General features: G+C 36.8%; 1 protein-coding gene across 1 annotated transcript; it reads right to left on the reverse strand.

Annotated features, from left to right (window-relative positions):
• Window positions 1-1,117: 1,117 nt before the first annotated feature.
• On the reverse strand, window positions 1,118-17,364 carry LOC306848415 (sorting nexin-2-like). Its single transcript, XM_079382952.1, has 15 exons — window positions 17,202-17,364; window positions 14,868-14,973; window positions 13,122-13,258; window positions 11,636-11,705; window positions 11,144-11,187; window positions 10,920-11,061; window positions 10,768-10,846; window positions 9,730-9,805; window positions 8,191-8,304; window positions 7,244-7,337; window positions 4,799-5,004; window positions 4,024-4,167; window positions 2,678-2,758; window positions 2,520-2,591; window positions 1,118-1,850 (listed from the first exon to the last, which is right to left on the reverse strand). Exons 1-15 carry the CDS (start codon window positions 17,283-17,285, stop codon window positions 1,800-1,802), a joined length of 1,500 nt encoding a protein of 499 aa, XP_079239078.1. The 5' UTR covers window positions 17,286-17,364; the 3' UTR covers window positions 1,118-1,799.
• Window positions 17,365-18,464: the final 1,100 nt, after the last annotated feature.

The raw sequence follows: 18,464 nt of genomic DNA on the forward strand, positions 1-18,464 counted from the left end.
CGGGGCCTGTCAAGAACACGCTTTCTTTTATTTCTCTGTTTAAGCAGCGATGTGACAGATGTTCATCTGCTCGCTCTCTCTCTCTGAAAAACTACAAACTAAATGCACAGATCTATAGAGGCAGAGCTTCTGAAAGAGATGAAGAACACATTCACAGATCTCCAGGACTTCTCCAGGGGTTTGTTTTTACTTTAGAACAGAACTAGAAAAACATATTTTAACTTTATCAACTTTTTACAAAAATGCATGGTTGAAATCGAAGTTGCAAACCTTGTTTTGATGAGTTCTGTTGACAATGCAATTACATGAACTTAATATTGCATGCAAATTTATTCATTTATTAAATATGTTACAGTAAGTTAATAAATTGTCTTTATAAGTGCATTTCTAATTCCCATTATGCTTTAGAATTGGATGAGGAGGATAAATATTGAATTCATGTTGTTTTTAGTTATTTAGTAAATGGAGAGACTTGTGACTGTTTGTTTATTTTTTTTCGTTTAAATGTTTAAGTTTATGTGATTATCATTGTGCTAAAAAGTAGAGCTTATAATTAATTACTAGTAATTACATCAGTGTAATTAGATTACTGTACTCATTACTATCTCTGAAAAGCATTGCATTACTTATAATTACTTTCTAAATCCCATATCAGCCTCAACCAACAATACAAGAATAGCTTTTATTTCTGTCAAATAAAATAAAACTGCACAAGCTGTTCTTGAAGTATTTAAATGGACAAGGTTGCATTTTAATTTTGAATAAATTGATCATGATGTTAAATCCACTATGGTTTTATATAGAATTTTTAGCTTATGTGTTATTTAATGCAATTACATCAGAAATAACTAAATAAATTACAGAATAATTAAGAGTAATCATTTACTTTGACAGAAACTTGATTAATTGGTAATGCATTACTACCAACCACTGCTGGCGAAACTGCAATCTGCATTAACCATATAAGCTCAAATTTATGCAAAATAATTAATAAATTATAGCAATTTTAATTCCAGGGCCACCATTCAATTGTTGAAAAATTAGTTATATTAATATTTTTTGAGTCATCAATTTAAAATTTCTGTTTCTATAACAAAATATTAAGTTCTTCTAACTAAGTGTAGTTTGCTGGTTAAACAATTTTATTAGAAATCATCATAAATCATCATAACATCATAAAAGATTAATGCAAACTGTTACATTATTATGTGTTTATTTATTTTTTGAGCAACACCTTTTGTTTCTAGCGTGCAGAAACTACAAGCCAAAACATGAAGTCGAGTTCTGATACCGATCCATTCCTTTATTAAGATTCAGATATTGTTGCACAGGAATGTAGAGTAAAAAATACTTGATTAAAAATCTGTTAGAACAATGAATCAACTGAAACGTCTCAATTTCAGGCTACAAAGCAAAATAAAAAAAATATACATATGTATATCCGTCCATCGTGCACGAGCTACCAGAAGCCTCGTCAATTATTGATGCTCTTAAATACTGATTATGAGAGAATAATGCTTCATTCTGTACATACGAGACAAAGCAGAACAGAAATAGCTTCAGAAGGCCTTCCCCTGCCGGATCATTGCCTAATGCAACGCACAATCTGAGCTGAATGAGCCGATCGCTGCATCTTCATCGGAGTGAAGAGACCACGCTGATCTTCAGACACCAAACAGGTACATAGAGATTCAGATTCTGCTTTTATTAATGTAGTGTTATCATTAGGTTTCATTAAGTCTGTGCAGATGTTTCTTGCATGATCATACTGTGGAATAAAGAGACGGTGGTTTGATGAATTATGCGATCGCTTTGGCTTCGGGTAAGAACGCCTCCCAATATTTTATTTGCTGAAAAACAGACAAAACAAACATGAAATTAACTTTTAGAGCTCACTACAAATTATTCTCTTACTTAGTGTTTCTGTCTTGTTTTCTAGTATAAATATCTAAACATTCAAGATGCATTTACTTTTTCAAGCAAACTGATGTGAGATTAAGTCTTGTTTTCTAAAAAAAAAAAAAATGTTTTCCTTAAAACAAGCAGAAATATCTGCCAATGGGGTACAAAAAAATAATCTTAAGTCAAAGGCTAAATAAGAACATTTTTCTTACTCCAGTGGTAGATATTTTTGCTTGTTTTAAGGAAAAACTAAAATTATATTTTTTAAAACTGAAAAAAAAAAAAAAAAAAATTCATTGAATTTACTCAAATTTTTAAAAGTGGTTGCAATCAATTCATTTTAGCTACATTTAAATAAACTAATTTAGTTGACCAACTTTCAACATTTTAATTTAAATGTAGCTAAAATAAAATTTACCTTAAATTTTGCATCAATTTTTTCAGTGTACTAAAAACAAGACTTAATATCTTAAATCATTTCACTTGTCCAGTAAATGCATCTTGATTCGAGAATGTTTAGATATTTATTCTAGAAAACCAGACAGAAACACTGAGTAAGAGAATGATTTGCAGTGCTTCTGATCTGGAGAACATGCTTCTTTCCTCCGATCATGTACCTGCTGCTGTGTGTGAACTAGTGACTCCAGATATTTAATGATGACGACTTTGAAATCCTTCACTCTGTCTTTCTGTGAAGAGAAAGAGACACTGAAGTCAGAGAAACCAGCGTTGGGTTTAACAGCGAGAGCAAAGACACGCTGACAGCTGAACTCACCTCGAATCGCCCAACCTCTCGCCGGATGTTTTTTGATATCTGCTCAAAATCTCTTTCACCCTGCTGCACTTTACCTTCCCACTAAACACACACACAGAAACACAAGAGGCTTTATGACTTCAGTGTGTGTGTGTGTGTGTGTGTGACAAACACAAAGAGCTGAAAAACTGGCTGTCATCAGCAGAACAAACAGAGTCACATCAGGTCAGAAGGTCTAGTGAGCGTATGATGATGATTTATGGAGTAAGGGCGTGAACTACAATGAATCCTGCATTAAAAACTACAACTAAACACAGGATATCAGCTTTTATTAAATACTACAAATGAACCAGCAGCTGGTGAAGGAAGAGTTCCCCTAAAGATGAAATGTGCTGAACTTCTTCAGGTTTGTATAAATGTGTCTCTGCATCAGTGTCTCAGCAATGGATGCTCTGCAGTGAATGGGTGCCGTCAGAATGAGAGTCCAAACAGCTGATAAAAACATCACAATAATCCACACCACTCCAGTCCATCAGTTAACATCTGGAGAAGACAAAAGCTGAAACATATCCAGCATTAAGACGTTTTTAACTAAAATACCATAGAGTCCATAATAACTCTTCCTCCAGTGAAAAAGTGTTCTGGTCTGAATCAGGAGAGAAATCTGCACAGATCAAAGCAGCTCTAAACAAATATGTGGCTGGATTTTAATGTGAGAGACAACAGGAAATGCACTTTTGTCTTCTCCAGATGTTAACTGATGGACTGGAGTGGTGTGGATTATTGTGATGTTTTTATCAGCTGTTTGGACTCTCATTCTGACGGCACCCATTCACTGCAGAGCATCCATTGCTGAGACACTGATGCAGAGACACATTTCTACAAACCTGATGAAGAAACAAACTCGCCCTGATCTTGAGCACATTTTCATTTCGGCTGAACTATTCCTTTAAAGTGAGGTTAAAGAGTGGAAAAGACGCTGTAGTGTTTGTAAGCATGTCACGTGCGTCTGATGAATCCATAATTAGGCTCTGATCTACATAATGCAAATATAAGTATGTGTGAGGAGTGTAAGAGACGGATGGAGACAGCAAATCAAATCAAAGCGAAGGTCCTACCTCCTCGATCTCCTTCGTGGGGCGTGATGGGGAAAATGCAGAAATTAAAAAGGCTGAAAAGGTTTCGTGCTTAAAAGAATCAATAACTGTCATGAATTCCTGCAGCTGTCAGGTGACTCGAGGTAAAAACAGTAGAGATATGAATGAACCGAAGGGAAGGGAAAGAAACGTGCTGGATAACTCCCATCAGCCCCAGCGCGGCTCACATGAACTCATGCGCTCTCATTATGAGTTTGTGGTGTTCTGTACCTCCTTGATCTCGTCTTTGGCCTGCTGCAGTTTGTCAGGTTTGTTGGCATACTGTAGTTTGGCTTCGGCTTCTCTCTTGCGCTGCAGCATCACCTGAGCATCTTGCCATTTGGCCCATGTTTTCATCCGCTGGTCAAACACACCCTGAAGCACAGACACATGACTAAACTACTCAAATCATGAAGCCCTCCACTCATGAATGGGGTTTTAGGAAACCAAAAATAGCCTTGTATGTATTAATGAGTTCTGCTTTAGTACTTTCACAGCCAAAATGTCATGAGCAAACCTCATATCACACCAGGAGTGATTTTACATCACAGTAACATACTGTTTGTCATTATAGTTAGGATGCAAACATTAAATAACAAGCAAATGATTCTGTTTGCATGATCCTGTGAATGAAACAAACGAGAGCGGCTTCATCCGATTCGATTTTCTCTTTTGGAAACACACTGCAAAAAACGATTCTCTTACTCAGTGTTTCTGTCTTGTTTTCTAGAATAAATATCTAAACATTCTTGAATCAAGATGCATTTACTGTAAAGTAAAATAACTTAATATTGTCTTGTTTTCTAAAAAAAAAAAAAAAAAGTTTGTTAGTTTTTCCTTAAAAAAAGCAAAAGTATCTGCCAATGAGGCAAGACATTATCTTGTTTAGTCTTTGAATTATGATTATTTTTATTACCCCATTAGCAGATACTTGTCAGAAAACGACAGTAAATGAAGTTAATTGGAAAAACAGCTGTATGAAACGTTCCTGATGTCTTCTGCTCACTTTAACGGCGGTGATGAGCCGCACATAGTCTCCCAGCAGCTCTGAGAACAGGTAGAAGTCAGCGAAGGCCTGGTCCTGATGCAGCTGGTCGATCTTCTCCTCCACCTCGGCCAGCTGTGACAGAGCTCGCGACAGCGCCGTGTGATCCTCCGAGTTCCCCAGCATCGCCGCGCTTTTAGCGAACGACGCCGTGTTCACAGACAGCTCTGAGAGTCAGAGAGAGAACAGCAACATGATGCTCAACAGTGAGGAGTCTGCAGCATTTACAGCGGGTAAAGTAAGTATTGAACACATCACCATTTTTCTCAGTAAATATATTTCTAAAGATGCTGTTGATGAAATTTTCATCAGATATCGGTAACAACCCAAGTAATCCATACATGCAAAGAAAACAAAGCAAATAGAAATGAAGTTCTGTGTAATAAAATGGAATGACAGAGAGAAAAACTACTGAAATGTATTTAATACTTTGTACAAAAGCGTTTGTTGGTGATGAGAGCTTCAAGACGCCTCCTGCAGGAGAAACTAGTGGCATGCGTTGCTCAGCTGTGATTTAGTCTTCGAATCTTGAAGGATCTGTGGATCTCTTCTATGAACTCTGATCTTTATTCTTATTTTCTATTGGATTCAAGTCTGGTGATTGTCTGGCCGTTCTAGCAGCTTTATTCTCTTTCTCTGAAACCCATCGAGAGTTTGCTTGGCTGTGTTTGGGATCATCATCTTCATCATCCTGGTACTGTAGGTGTTGGACTGAAGCAGCTAATATTCATTTCCACTGACGAGGGGCAGGATTGCTTTCTAATTAATCTGTATGGAGACGTGCTGGTATGGCGTTTGGTCTCGTGTATCTTGTCAGTGTCGGCGCTTGCTTGGCTATTTGTTGTGGAATAATAAGGAAAGTGTGTTCAGCTAAATTCAATTAGTATTTTGTTAGATGGGTATAAAAAAAGAAGAAGCGTAGTTTACAGCGGCAGCCGTCGTGTGAAGACCAAAGAGTGTAAAGACCATCGACTCCACCGGGCTGGGATCACTTTTGATTTCTCCTCTTTTCTGCTCGTTTCCCTTCCGTTTCAGTTTTTATAACCAGTTACTGTGTGTTAGTAAGTTGCTGTTTGCAGCATGTGTGTCTGGCTCAGTGTTATTTCTTAGGATTACTGATAAACTATACTGTCGTGATTTGTATTTATCTATTTTAATTTTAGTTAAATAATGTCTGAATTTATTATGTCTGTATAGGTCTTTTATTAAGTTTTAGTTTTATTTAATTTGAGTTATTTTAATACTCCAACAAACTAAATGGAAATGAAGTATTTACACAAATACATATACACATGCACATTTATAAATTATATATATATAATTGCTTGAGGGTGTCAATGATGGCCTTCTGGACAGCAGTCAGGTCGGCAGTCTTACCCATGATTGCGGTTTTGAGTAATGAACCAGGCTGGGAGTTTTTAAAAGCCTCAGGAATCTTTTGCAGGTGTTTAGAGTTAATTAGTTGATTCAGATGATTAGGTTAATAGCTCGTTTAGAGAACCTTTTCATGATATGCTAATCTTTTGAGATAGGAATTTTGGGTTTTCATGAGCTGTATGCCAAAATCATCAATATTAAAACAATAAAAGGCTTGAACTACTTCAGTTGTGTTGTAATGAATCTAAAATATATGAAAGTCTAATGTTTATCAGTACATTACAGAAAATAATGAACTTTATCACAATATGCTAATTTTTTGAGAAGGACCTGTATAGGTAGTATTTATAAAGATTTAGCTTTGGATCTGTTTTTAGTGGTTTTAATACTACAATTGCTTCTGTTGTCCTCATTTGTAAATCGCTTTGGATAAAAGCGTCGACTAAATAATAAAATAATAATTACTGATAGATTTCTGCTGGAGTCTTGGCTTTCCATACCTTTTTGCTCCTTCCTTTAGGCGTTCAATACGTTTTTCTCTGTCATTTAATTTTATTACACATAACTTCATTTCTATTTGCTTTGTTGTCTTTGCATGTATGGATTACTTGGGTTGTTACCGATATCTGATGAAAATTTCATGTCAACAGCATCTTTAGAAATATATTTACTGAGAAAAATGGTGACGTGTTCAATACTTACTTTACCCGCTGTATGATCCAGTCAAAAGTTTGGAATAATTACAAAGTCTCTGTGCATCAATAGTTGCATTTATTTAATCAATAATACAGTAAAAATTGTTAAATATTATTAGAATTTAAAACAGCTGATATTCATATAGAAAACAGCCGTTTTAAATTATAATATTTCACATTTTTACTGTATTTTTGATCAAATAAATGCAGCCTTGGTGAACAGAAGAGACTCTAAAAACACTGACCCCAAACTTTTGACTATTAGTGTATCAGATCATAAAGATAGCTCATAAAACATGCGTTCTTAATATTTTTATGATGTTATTTGTATTACCCTTCCTGTGAAACACCAGTGATTCCACACTAGCGTGAAGCTTTCTGAGCTGAACGTCCAGATTCTCAAACTGCTGCTGTTTCTCCTCAAACCACTTTATACACAAACACAAGAAGATACCATCAATATAACGCTACGCATGCTTGAAAATAAAGCTCAGTGTTCAGTTCTTTAATAATAATAAAAAAAAACAAAGTTTAGTGTGAATAACATTTCCACACTGCAAACAATTTAGTATTTTTGTCTTGTTTTCTAGTATAAATATCTAAAAAATAATATCTAAAATTCTTGAATCAAGATGCATTTACTGGACAAGTAAATGACTCAAGATATAATGTCTTGTTTTCTGTAAAACAAATATATATATATATATATATATATATATAAATTAGTTTTTCCTTAAAACAAGCAAAAATATCTGCCAATTGTTTAGTCTTTGAATTAAGAATTTTTTTCTGACCCCATTGGCAGATATTTCTGCTTGTTTTAAACAAAACATTAGAAAACATTTTCATTAGAAAACAGGACATAATATCTTAAATCATTTCACTCGTACAGTAAATTCATCTTGATTCAAGAATGTTTAGATATTTATTCTAGAAAACAAGACAGAAACACTAAGAGAATAATATTTTGCAGTGTAATCTAAAGAATCTTTTGAGCATTTGAAAGGCTGTCAAAGGTTCTTCATGGAAGCCAGTTACGAACCTATATATGCTGTTATAAGCTGTGTTTTATCCATGTTTCCATGTAAGTGTGCTGGATGTGAGACACTGTACTGACTGTAAGCTGTGTTCAGTGTATAAAGAGCACAATCGTGTCACATGTCCTGACCCCCGCTCTCTCTCTCACACACACACACACACACACACACACACTTAGGATTGCAGCCAGAGAGCAGCTCATTAATTCATCTCATTATTCAAGTCCAAAAATCAGAGCCTTACCGCATCCGATTCATTCATCTTGATTGTCATTTTGTTGACAGCGTCGGCCGCTTTGTTTACCATCCTCAATATTCCGGCCCCACTCAGCGCCTGTGTGCTAACCGCTCGCGGCAGCTGGGATAAAATGACAAATAAGGGCAAACAAACCGGTTAACAGGCCGCGGCTCAGACCTCGTCCCGTGGGGAGCGTTTCTCCTCCCGCCACGCACCGGGATTTTCTCCAGTCCCGTACATTTCAATGCGGTCCAATTTAATACGCTTCACCCTGGAAAACTCTCAGAGGGCCCGCGGGCAAAAATAGCTTTCAATCGGCCCGAGCGTTTAGCCCTTTACAATTGCTGCAGTCTTCCATTATACATACTTAATACAGACATTCTCGGCGCTCACGCCAGAGCCGCTTTTGGGCCTATAAAGAGAAAATCAGGACCGGAGAAGCAGAAATGCATTGGATCTGTTCGGTGTGTTATTCAGGAGGTGATCACACGGAAAAAAATGATCCTCTTACTCAGTGTTTGTCTTGTTTTCTAGTATAAATATCTAAGCATTATTGAATCAAGATGCATTTACTTACATATTAAGTCTTTTCTAAAAAATTATCAATTTTGTTAGTTTTTGCTTAATACAAGCAGAAATATCTGAAAAATCATCTTAATTCAAAGGCTAAACAAGATTGTTTGTCCTGCCCCGTCGGCAGATATTTCTGCTTGTTTTAAGGAAAAACTCTAAATTTGTATATTTTTTTTTTTACAGAAAACAAGACATAATATCTTAAGTCATTTTACTTGTACAGTAAATGCATCTTGATGCAAGAAAGTTTAGGTATTTATACTAGAAAACAAGCAGAAACACTAAGAGAATTTTTTGCAGTGCAAAAGTGTGATGTTATTAACGGGTGACTTTATGAGCACTGTACATAATATAGTGTACTTCTCACTTGAATTTAATGGAGAAAACACAATTGTTCCTTTCCAGGTGTAATCTGATGTCAGGAGGATTCATTTTGAAACATCTGCATGCATGTTTTACAATCATTTGAAGTGCTTTAAACAGTCAAGACATTCACATTCATACTGAAGCTGGTTTCCGCCGAGGAATAAAACCGGTTAAAACAAGGCAACTGCGAAACAATTTTGAGTGAATCTCTCTTAATTCTGAATTTGTTTCTGCAGCAGAAAAATAAAATATAAAAAAAAGGGGTTTTTCATTTTTAAACATTTTTCTCAGAATTGCACATTTATATCTTGCAGTTTTGAGCTTCGTGCAATTCTGAATTTATATCTGTCAATTCAGATTAATTCTTGCAATTCAGAGTTTAAGTCAACTTTTTAGCAATTTGTCAATAGTAGCTTTTACCTCTAGTTATTGTTAATGCCAATTTATTAAAGCTACAAAATGCTGTAAACTGCACATGCAATGAGAAAAACGTCTTATGTAGCGGATTCATATGGGAATAAAATCCAGGAGCAGCTCAGTAACGGTCTGATATTATGACGACCCCATATAAAACATCTCTATCGTCTGCAGAAACGGCAAAGGTACCTCTGAACTCTCCAGAAACTGCAGGACATCGGGGTCTTTGAGCAGCGCCGGGTGTTTGGCGGTCCTCAGCAGATACCTGCAACACAAACACATCTCCCATCAGGATCCAGTTCTGTAGCAGATGAAGTCTACAGCAGAGCCGAGGAGCGCCGGCCGAGCCGCTGACCTTCACGTCAGTCAGCAGCCCGATAAAAAGGCCAGAGAAATGTCAGCGCCTCACTTAACTGTAATTTTTATTCGATTCATCAGTTTGTGCAAAACCAGGATTGCAGCAGCGAGAACAGCAGGACAGCAGCAAACCTCCATAATTATTTATCTAATATTTCTTGCTTAACCTTTTAGCCACAAAAGAGCAGAACACGAGTGATCTTTCCAGCGCATCAGCCGAACAGAAAACACCAGACTGCAGAGACTAACATTGTTAAAAAAACATTGTTAGTTGTTCCTTAAAACAAGCAGAAATATCTGCCAACGGGGTGAGAAAAATCATCTTAATTCAAAAGCTAAACATGATTATTTTTCTTGCTCCATTGGCAGATATTTCTGCTTGTTTTAAGGAAAAACTAACAATTTGTTTTTGTTTTTTTACAGAAAACACTTAATATCTTAAATAATTTTACTTGTCCAGTAAATGCATCTTGATTCAAGAATGTTTAGATATTTATTCTAGAAAACAAGACAGAAACACTGAGTAAGAGAATCATTTTTTTCAGTGTAATGTGTTAACCCAACACCGAAGAGCCACAAAAACACATTTATCGCTTGAATTTAGTGATAAAACTGACAGAATTTGAAAGCTGAGACTTAAAGTAACGAAGCACTAGGATTATTAGGATTATTGGATGGGTGGAGCTACAAATAATATTTTATTCGAACATTAACTTTTATAAAACAGCGCAGATCATTTCGATATCGGTTCATCAAAATGAGAATCGATTAAAATCAAGAAATCAACCCAGCCCTTGTGCTGGCGCTGAACGAAACTAAAATCAGTGACTAAATGAATGCACATCTCATTAAAATAATTAGTTTGAATACCTTTCCAAAGCAGATCTTCTCTTCTCTACAAACTCCACTGATGACAGATCCTCTTTCCCCACTTTGACCTTCGTCATTCCTGAAAAACACACGATTCATCATGAATCTGACGCCAGCAGAACACGTCTCTGATGATTCCTGCATGGACTTACCCACAATGCTCTTCTCAGGCGCAGGAGGAACGATGTAGCCGATGTGCATGTACTTGGAGGCTAATTTACTGTGCAAACCCAGAAAATCACTGAAGCGCCTCTTGACGGAGACCTCGTCTCTGCTGAATATGGACAGACTGGTCTGCAAACACAGAGAATGAGAGTTACACAATTCTTCCAGAAGATCCACAGCATCTCAGACCAGAATCTGAAGCCTTTCTTACTTTGGTCGACACTTTATAGACCATGTATGCATTCATGCCGTCACCTAGAAGAACAAAGAAATTCATCACAATCGCCATGTGTGCACAAATACACAAGAAAATGTGGTTTCCAGGAGCTCCGGGTAAAAATAAAACTGTGTGTGTGTATATAAACTGAAGGAAACTGCAAGGTTATACGAGACGGACACGAGTGTGTTCATCATCAACATTCACTCTGACTGATATTTTGGGGCAAAACGTCACAGAAATAGATTTCTGACCAAAAACACTGGTTTGTTTTTAGAAAACGGATGAATGCTCTCTAAATGAGCGACTGTAAACAGGTTTAACGCTTGAGTTTTTCTAGCAGGGAGTATGTAGGCATCATAAATGTAAAAGTACACTCTCGGTTTAGTTTAGTTTCCGGTGTTGTAGTCGCTAAACGCAGCTCAGAGCGAATCCTGCTCCTGATAACATTTGAAAAGGTCTATCGATTGACCGCGTCCACCTTACCAACTTTCTCAGGGTCAGATACGGAGATCTGGATGTCAAACGTGTCCCTGTTTTCCTCTTCATCTTCATCCTAGAGAGGAAAAACCCAGTGAATATGAGAAACGGGTCAGTTTTGAGCTACAGGCAAAAAAAATAAAAAAATCTTTATTTGTATGTTTTCTGATTCTCATACACAGATTTACAGCAGGCTAAATATATTAAGTGTTCACGCAAACATAATCTGTCATGTCTTAAGTGAACGCTTGGGGAAAAACATCGGATGTGTGACGTTATATTAGATCCGTGCAGTAAACTGTGTCTTCATATACAGGCCGTCTGTCACATTAATGTTAATATAACAATAAAAGAAAAGAAGGAATCACTCGCTGCTCGATTGAACTGCTTTTGTAGTTTTAATAATCTATTCATTTTTAACGAACACACTTAAGTGATTTTTATATTTTACTATTTGTTTTTCTTGAATGCTTATGTTTGATGTAAAATGAAAAAAGTAGGTCGTTTCTTATATTTGTTTATTTTTTGCATCGGTTCTTATTTATAACAACAAAGATACAATAAAAAATAGCTATATTGTGATTCTGAATGATGATTATTAAGAAAGGAAGTGGGGAAAGATGTAATGTTGCTGGTGATTTTGCTTTGGAACCTTCAGGAAACTTTAAATCAGTTTTTGTCTAAATGTACAGCTGGAGCTCAGTTATGTTTCGTCTGATTCCAACAAATCATGCATCATTCTGAAGGGCTTTCAATAGAGAATGAGAAAAATAACTCATTTTTGAAAATGTGCTCATTGTGACTCATTTTGCCAGAACAGGTCACATGAAAAAAATACTATAGTAATTTATAGTAAATACTATAGTGTTTCTGAACCATACTATAGTAAAGTCCTTGAATGAATGTGTTGTGGTAATTCTATAGTTGCTGTGGTAATAGAACAACTATAGTAATATAAACACATTACTCAAGTTTTCTACAACTATAGGGTATATTATACTACAATACACTACAGTTTACTGCAGTAAAAACTACAGATAACTACAGGATTTATTAGAGTTGATCAGGTCACTATAGTTAATACTACAGTATGCTCAAAGTGTTGGAAATACTATCAAATATACAGTATAATACACTTTACTACACTACAGTATTTACTGTAAATGACTATAGTATTTGTTGATGTGGCATCTTCTAATCTGAGCTGAACACAGAGTGAGAGGTTTGAAGTGTTTAGGAAACCTGTCTGAAAACAGTGGAGTCTGAATCATTCACAGATGACTCTTGAACTGATTCCTTCTAATCAATCTCTCAAAAACACTCCAATGACTCAGAAATAACATACTATTAGATCAAATTCATAATAATAGCAATCTGTGATATTAGAAACAGTGAAATATAGTCCAACTGGATGTGATTCTGTGAGTTAAACCGCATCTTCTGTCAGATATGAGGAGAATGAGAGATGAGATGACAGTAAAGCATGCTTCACCTGGTCCGGCGAGCGGTCAAACATGTCCACTCTGGGGCTGATCATGACGGGCGTCACGGGCGTGATGGCGGGCGATGGTCCATCCGAGAGGATCGGCTGCCGCTCTGGACTGTCCAGAGACACCTCCTCCGTCGCTTCTGACAGACAGAAATAATCTGAGTTAAAGAAACGCTGCTGAGAAAACAGGCTTATATACTTCAGCTCATTATTAACAAAACATGGGCTGTAATGCAATTTATTATGTTTCTGAAAGAAGTCTCTTCTGCTCACCCAGGCTGCATTTATTTGATCAAAAATACAGTAAAAAATGTGAAATATTATTAGAATTTCAAACAGCTGTTTTCTATGTGAATATGTGTTAAAATTTAATTTATTTCTATGATCTGCAGCTGTATTTCCAGCATCATTACTCCAGTCTTCAGTGTCACATGATCTTCAGAAATCATAATAATATACTGATTTACTGCTCATTAAACATGATTGTTATTAACAATGATGGATAGATGGCTATAATAATACAAAATAATACATAAACAAGAGAATAGAAAGAAAAAAGTAGACATAAGAATAAAAATGACTATATAAATATACACTCACTGGCCACTTTATTAGGGATACCTTGCTAGTACTGGGTTGGACCCGCTTTTGCCTTCAGAACTGCCTTAATTCTTTGTGCGTGAAAATCCCAGTAGATCAGCAGTTTTTGAAATATTCAGACCAGCCCGTCTGGCACCAACAACCATTCCACGATCAAAGTCACTTAAATCCCCTTTCTTCCCCGTTCTGATGCTCGGTTTGAACTTCAGCAAGTCGTCTTCACCACATCTAGATGCCTAAATGCATTGAGTTGCTGCCATGTGATTGGCTGATTAGCAATTTGTGTTACCAAGCAATTGAACCGATGTACCTAATAGAGTGACCAGTGACTGTATACACACACACACACACACACACACACCATACACCATACACACCATACTTCACCATACAAGGCTGAATGTCACTTCACACACACACACACACACACACACGTGTGTGACCATGGAGCATAAAATCAGTCATAAGGGTCAATTTTTTTAAATTGAGATATATACATCATCTGAAGCTGAATAAATAATCTCTCCATTGATGTATGGTTTGTTATGATAGGACAATATTTGTCTGAGATACAACTATTAGAAAATCTGGAATCTGAGGGAGCAAAAAAATCGAAATATTGAGAAAATCTCCTTTAAAGTTGTTCAAATGAAGTTCTTAGCAATGCATATTACTAATCAAAAATGAAGTTTTGATATATTTACGGTAGGAAATTTACTAAATATCTTCATGGAACATGATCTTAATATCCTAATGATTTTTGTCATAAAAGAGAAATGTATAATTTTGTGCTGCAGGGACACAAATATATATATACAGTATATATATATATAAATAATATACACACACACTTATCAATGTTGAAAACAGTTGTGCTGTTTCATATTTTTGTGGAATTCATTTTTGTGATTCTTTTTTTTTCAGGATTCACAGATGAATAGAAAAAAGAACAGTATTTATTTTAAAGATACAATTTTTGTAACTTTATAAATGCCTACTGTCACACATTCTCAAAACTATCCAATCCTGAAGCTCCAGATTCTGAATATGTAAACGGCTCATTAATAACTCATGGATTGGAGACTGATTTGAACATCTAGAGAGAGTGGGACTGCGTTATAATCAAACTCTGATTATAGAGTCACAGACCAGCGAAGAGGTCATCGGGGTCGTCGTCCAGCAGCATGGGCTCTGCTTTGGGTCCATTAGAGCTGGGGCTGATGTCTTCTGCAGGCAGATGAGCCGCTTCTGGAGACTGAGAGAGAAAACACAGTGTTCTGTCAGCCGCATCAGAGACAATACAACAACCGGCCAGAGATGAATCAACCAACCAACACTTTACAGGACAAACATTCAAACCTAAGTCAGGAGATCACAAAAATAATCATCAATCTGGAAAACTGTAAATCATCCAATAATACTCTAATAACTCATCTGTTTAGCTGTGCATTTGTTGAATGAGCGCTGTGCTATGTCCCAACTAATTGCACTGTATTTTATGTAGAATCATTCTCTATTCTTAACTGTTTTAATTCATTTTAAATCAATTTCTATATCATTTTAAAATTCCTTGTTTTTATTATTATTTTTAATTCCTTGTTTTTATTGCTGTGATGATTATTTTTTTAATGACTATTTATGTAAAGCACTTTGAATTACCACTGTGTATGAAATAAACTTGCCTTGCCTAATAATACTGTGAGTTTCACCCTGAAATAATTCAGCTTATTTCCCACTAAAAAAAGCAGGAAGTGACACGCCTCACACTTCAGCTCAGCTGAAACAATAATATTAAATCTTTAATAATATATAATATTATTTTATTATATAATAATATATTCTAAAATAATATTATAATTTAAAAATATATTATATTATTATATATTCTACAGTAATATTTTTAATAATATCATATTATACAATCATACAGTATATTATAAAATAATATTATTATAAATATTATTAAAATAATTACAATTTAGTTATTATAAGCTTTGTAACTAAATGTTTTCTTTTTTCCTTTAGATCCGAGTTTGTTCAGTAGATCTGCAGGAACTAATAGAGTCACAAATGAAGCTCAGTTCCATCAGTTACTGTGACTCTCGCCTCTTCTCCTCAGCTCATTAAAGTTAATGTTCACTCACTCCTGTCATAAACGTGTTCCTCTCTCAGGACAAACCCGTGACCAGAAGCACAGGAAGAGTGAAGGGTCTCAGAATCTGCTGACGGGGTGTAAACATCACATGAGCAGATCTCATCTGGCGCTTATGACGGAGATATTCTTACATTCATTTCACAGAAGCATAAGCAAAACTGATGTTTCATGCACTTATAGTTTTCTGAGCTTTTGCTTCCATGTCATGTCTTCTTTCAGTCTAGAGGAAAACATGCAAAACACACACTGAAGTGTTTATTTTATTGCATTTGTATATTTGCGTCTGTAGATTTCAATCACAATCCATAAGAGTGTTTTCTCTTACAAACAGCAAACTTTATAGTTTTATTCCTCTCTATATTCTGAAGGTTTGTTCATATTTCATTCACACTGGTTTATACATATTACTCCTAAAAACATGGTAAAATGTGTTTGATTTCTGTGTGTTGACAGTATTTTCAGTGATAATAAGAGAAATCCAGAATCCCTTCTAGAAAAACCTTTAACTCTAATATGACGAGAATTATGACCCTGGATTCATCCGATCTGATGTATGTGCTGGAAATGCATTCAAATTCATGCATATTTAATGAGAATTTATATATATATATATATATATATATATATATATATATATATATATATATATATATATATATATATATATAATAAAAAAATATGGCATACTTGGGCAAATGTCAAAGTAACACTAATATTATTTTAAGAGTTTATTTGCAAAAACAGATTAAAAAAATAATACAAAAATCATGTTTTTTTATTGTGTTATCATGTTTTTGTGTTAGCTGTTTTTTTTTAACCCAACTGCAGTTTAATGAAGATTAATTGGAATGCACATGAAAATCATTACTTTTGAAAATAAAATAAAACCCAGAGTTGTCTGTTTCTGCAAATTAACTCTTCGTTTGTTAGTGAGTAACTATATTAGGTGTATAGCCATTCACGTGAGTTTTACTCTTACTTTGGCTTCCTCACATTGTCAGTTTAGTTTGCAACTGCTGGAAATGAATCTAATGTGAACGGAACACGCTTCTAATGTGAACTGATGACGATGATTCGATCTGTCGACGGTAATATCGCGAGTCTGCGCTGACGCGACGCAGTGTTGATGTGCGGAGAGAACCCTGCTGCGCATGCGCACTCGCATCTCTACTCTCATGAAATTCAATGAAATCTGTCAGAATCAGATGGAAATACGCCGCTGATGTTTGGCTGATTACGAATATTGATTTGTGATTAGAGTGTGTGAGCAGAAGGGCGTGTCGATCGGCCGCGGGGGGTCGGTGAACGCGACAGCAGCTTCATCTCACCTCCATCGCGCTGACGAACAGATCCTCGTCGCCCTCCGTCTGAGCAGAACCCGACAGCGCTGGAGGATCCCTCTCCTCCGCCATCTTCCACAATAACAGCCGGAGAAACTGAGCGAGAGTGCGATGAGCCTGTCATGTGACCCAGTCTCAGTCTCATGACAGAAGCGCTTCATGCAGCTCATGCTCCGCCCTCACAGCGCAGAACGCCCACAACCCCCCCCCCCCCCCCACACACACACACACACACACACACACACACACACACTCACTCACTCACTCACACACACACACACACACACTCACTCACACACACACACACACACACACTCACACACACACACACACTCACTCACTCACACACTCACTCACACACACACACACACACACTCACTCACTCACTCACTCACTCACACACACACACACACACACTCACTCACACACACACACACACACACACACACACACTCACTCACTCACTCACTCACACACACACACACACACACACACACACTCACTCACTCACACTCACTCACACACACACACACTCACTCACTCACACACACACTCACACACACACACACACACACACACACTCACTCACTCACTCACTCACACACACACTCACTCACTCACTCACTCACTCACACACACACACACACACACACTCACTCACTCACTCACTCACTCACTCACACACACACACACACACTCACTCACTCACTCACACACACACACACACACACTCACTCACTCACTCACTCACTCACTCACACACACACACACACACACACACACAGACACTCCCTCACTAACATACACACACTTTCACAAACTAGGGTGTAGGTATGATTTTGCCCCCCCCCCCCCCCCCCCCCCCCCCCGTTTCAGAAAACAAGACATAATATCTTAAGTAATTTTACTTGTACCCCGGCCGGCCGGCAGGGATTGTAGGTGGGGGGAGTGAATGTCCAGCGCTCTCTCCACCCTCAATACCACGACTGAGGTGCCCTTGAGCAAGACACCGAACCCACAACTGCTCCCCGGGCGCCGCAGCATAAATGCCCACTGCTCCGGGTGTGTGTTCACGGTGTGTGTGTGTGTGTGTGTGCATTTGTTCACTACTCACTGCTGTGTGTGTGCACTTGGATGGGTTAAACGCAGAGCACCAATTTCGAGTATGGGTCACCATACTTGACAATACGTCACGACTTTGACTTTTTTTACTTAGTACAGTAAATGCATCTTGATTCAAGAATGTTTAGA

The sequence above is a fragment of the Barbus barbus genome, assembly GCF_936440315.1.
Source record: "Barbus barbus genome assembly, chromosome: 28".
Taxonomy (NCBI): domain Eukaryota; kingdom Metazoa; phylum Chordata; class Actinopteri; order Cypriniformes; family Cyprinidae; genus Barbus; species Barbus barbus.

Coding starts and splice junctions, on each gene's coding strand:
- LOC306848415 (XM_079382952.1), bottom strand. CDS start 17,285: ATGGCGGAGGAGAGGGATCCTCCAGCGCTGTCGGGTTCTGCTCAGACG. Junction 5,005..7,243: donor ACTGGTGTTTCACAGGAAGG/GTAATACAAATA, acceptor TCTGACTCTCAG/AGCTGTCTGTGAACACGGCG. Junction 2,592..2,677: donor GAGAGGTTGGGCGATTCGAG/GTGAGTTCAGCT, acceptor TTCTCTTCACAG/AAAGACAGAGTGAAGGATTT.